Source organism: Zingiber officinale, chromosome 4B, assembly GCF_018446385.1.
Source record: "Zingiber officinale cultivar Zhangliang chromosome 4B, Zo_v1.1, whole genome shotgun sequence".
NCBI lineage: Eukaryota > Viridiplantae > Streptophyta > Magnoliopsida > Zingiberales > Zingiberaceae > Zingiber > Zingiber officinale.
The window spans coordinates 4,558,441-4,561,767 of record NC_055993.1 but is presented as its reverse complement, the minus strand read 5'-3'; the positions used below and the strand labels follow the sequence as shown (position 1 = coordinate 4,561,767).

General features: G+C 39.1%; 1 protein-coding gene across 1 annotated transcript; it reads right to left on the bottom strand.

Moving 5' to 3' along the window:
• Window positions 1-1,217: 1,217 nt before the first annotated feature.
• Window positions 1,218-2,353, bottom strand: LOC121977329. The gene is made up of 2 exons (XM_042529912.1): window positions 1,920-2,353; window positions 1,218-1,837 (listed from the first exon to the last, which is right to left on the bottom strand). The coding sequence occupies exons 1-2, from the start codon at window positions 2,185-2,187 to the stop codon at window positions 1,338-1,340; spliced, it is 768 nt and encodes a 255-aa protein (XP_042385846.1). The 5' UTR covers window positions 2,188-2,353; the 3' UTR covers window positions 1,218-1,337.
• Window positions 2,354-3,327: the final 974 nt, after the last annotated feature.

Sequence of the window (3,327 nt, the reverse complement as noted above, 5' to 3'; positions counted from 1 at the left end):
TTTAATTGATCAGTGAGTTTATTTGATATTATCAAGAGTATTTATTTATTTTTATAATTTGTTATCTATTCATAGACTTTGTTAATAAATATAATTCATAAATACTATAATCTTCAAAGTAAAATATAGTGTATAATGTTATTTTACAATTTAAGATGCTATTACTCATTATATGTGACATAAAAAATATTAATTATTGATAATTAATATAATTAGGAAGGTTAAAAATTGGACTCGTTTTTTCAAGTCCAGATTGATGGGTTTAGAATTTAGAGGTTTTGAATTGAATTCATGTTAAATCGATTTCAATTAAGAGTTTTTTATAATATTTTTAATTTGATCGGATTAGAACTGAACTGATCCGATCAGATCCGATTCATCCACCCTTCAATATAATAATACGATTGGGGATGGAATAAAGCCGGTTAGGTTTGACGGTTCAACGAACCATCCATTCCCATCAATTAATTAGACGCATGCGTGCTTCAATCAAGTGTTGCCCACTTATCATTTTTTTTTTTCAAAAAATAAAAAAGTTTCATTTTAATTGGTAAGATATTCAAAAAATTATTTTTTAAAAAATGAAATAAAATAAGTGATGGCGGCCGGCCTCATGCATGCATCATCCAAGCGTACGTGTGGATTTAATTATTTGAATATATCTTACAAACTCAAGAGCCAAGAACATTTTTTTTCTTCCCAAAAATTGTAAAAAATACAAATAGGATTGATAAACACTATTAAAAAAATAGTACAGAAGTTTAGTTAAAGTTAGTAAGGTAAATGAAATTCATTATTTTTTATTATTTTATTAAAATTAGAGGACTAATTAAAATCTCTAATTAAAATATAATTAATTATCTGTTCTTCTGATCTAAATTATAATTCAAAAGAATGATCATAATTAATTTTAATTAAATCATGAGTATCATCCTGATGTAATTACAAATGATTCACTTTTGACTTTTATTATTATTATTATTAAATCAGAGAATCTGATATCCATATCCTAATTACAGTGGTTAACACATCAATTCCACCTATTATTCGGTTTAGATTGCATGGCAATGTGGCATGCAATTAGTCGTAGTGGATTAGAATCATATTTTTAATATAATATTAATTAAAATATAATCAAGTTAAGACAACTTACACGACAATATAAAAGACAAACTTCTTATAGTAATCAATATAATAATTTGATACAAAGCCATGATTCTTAATACAAACACAACAATGACTTATTAACTTCCATGCATATTAACAACTCATCGAGCAACTCCTTTCAATTATATAGTTAATTAGCACTTAATCATAAAATTAATCACGCGCTTATATTAATTACTTATCCTCGATGACGTCGCCTCTGTTGTCGTCGTACCTCTTCCAATGCTGTCGACGAAGGCCTCCCCGATTCCTTCTCCGATCCCCTCGATCAACCCCCCGATGATCCCGAACAGAGCCTGCGTCGCCACCCTCGCCGCCGCGCCGAGCTTGCTCGGCTTCTCCGGCGGCGACCTGAACCCGTGGGCGAGCAGCCCGTTCACCGAGTCCTTGGCGCAGGCCGCGTGCAGAGAGTACCCGCACGCCGCGCACCGGTACGCCAGGCCGGACCTCTTCCTCTGGCACAGACCGCAAGCCGCCGCCGCCGCCGCCGGCGGCGAGAGGGCCAGCGCCAGCGGGTGCTGATGCAGTGCCGGGAAGTTCATCTCCGCGCGCATCGCGGCGCAACAGGGGTGCATCTCGAAGCCGCACGAGGCGGCGGTGCACCGGAAGGCGAAGCCCCTGGCGGCTCTGCCGCAGACGTCGCATGACCTCGGACGAAGAAACCCGCCGCCTTCGTCATTAATTAAAATCAATATCTAACAATTAATTAAATTCAGTAATTAATTAATTAATTAATATTAACTGGGCTCGACCTGTTTTGGCGAAGAAGGCGAGCTGGTGGTTGGGGTGGAAGGGATGGTGCCGCAGAGCCGGAGGAGCGAGGGCGCAGAAGTCGTGCAGTTCGAAGCCGCAGCAAGTCTGGCACCGGAAGCGGCTGCCGGCGCCGTACTCCTTGCAGCCGGCGCAGGTGAAGAGGTAGGGCGAATCGACTTGGGTGAGCATGTGGAAGGGATGGGTGAAGTGGAAGACCCCTCTCTGTTCCCCGGCTTGCAACCTCTCTGCCGAGGGCCGACGATCCATGCCGCCGATGCAAACACTGGATCATCCATGCATGAATATATATATGCTGAAGAAAAGCTACCATCGATCGAGTAAAACTCAATGATCGATCGAGTGAATTGCTTTTGCACATGTTTGTGTCAGTGAGGTCGATTCTGAATGATGAACGTCGTTCACAGCTGTTGTGTGGTTTGGAGTATCAGAGTTAAATCCCAGTACTGATCACTACTTGTTAATCGACAGATATATAGATATTAAATACGAAAAAGATGTTTGGAAAAGGGATTCTTATTCGATTCCGATCGAGTGACAAATAATGTGATTAATTGAGCGTGTATGGATGAGCTATTTCTGCATTTCAAATGGGTGCTTGAAAAGGTGGTGTGATGTTGATGAAAGGCTGCATGAGTTTGGTTATGGGAGATTTTACTGCCTTTTCTTTGATGCCGGTGATTGTTGCATACAGCTCGGCTCCTTGTGCAATTCACAGGAATATACAGCTGCTCTGTTTAATCCTTATAAACAAAGAAAAGTGAAACAATATTAATTCACATATACGTTTGATTCAAAAGATGTTATTTCTTTGTTAGGTTATTATTGTTCCGATCTAAGATCGACGGTCGGATGAGAGGTATGGGAGATCAAGCTAAAGAGGTCCGGGAGACCAAGTCGGAGAGGTTTGGGAGACCGAGCTGGAGAGGTCTAGGAGACTAGGTCAGAGAGGTCCAATCTGCTTGGTTTATGAAAAGGATCATTAATTTATAAGAGAAAGATATTTCTATTGATATGAGGAGGTAGAACTTAAAAGTAAACAATATAATACTATTATGAAAATATCTTAATTCTTTTAGTCCTAACATTTTCAATTCACAAAAATACTTGTTGTTTTTTAAAGGGTGTGTATTAATTGTTAATGCGCATGAACACAGTCTTAAACTCGGCCCAAAAGCCCATATTATTATCGGCCCATTATGCTACGAGTTCCTTTTTTTTAATTGATTTTTGATTTTTCTGCACGACTGACTCCTTTCCCCCTTTCCATCTGCCCTCCCAAGTAAAAAGAGCTGCTCGATGATGGGTAGTTGGGCGGATGGTCGCACCCACCGAATAGTAATAAAAATATGGGAAGCCTCTCATTGTCCAAAGCATAAACTAATATTA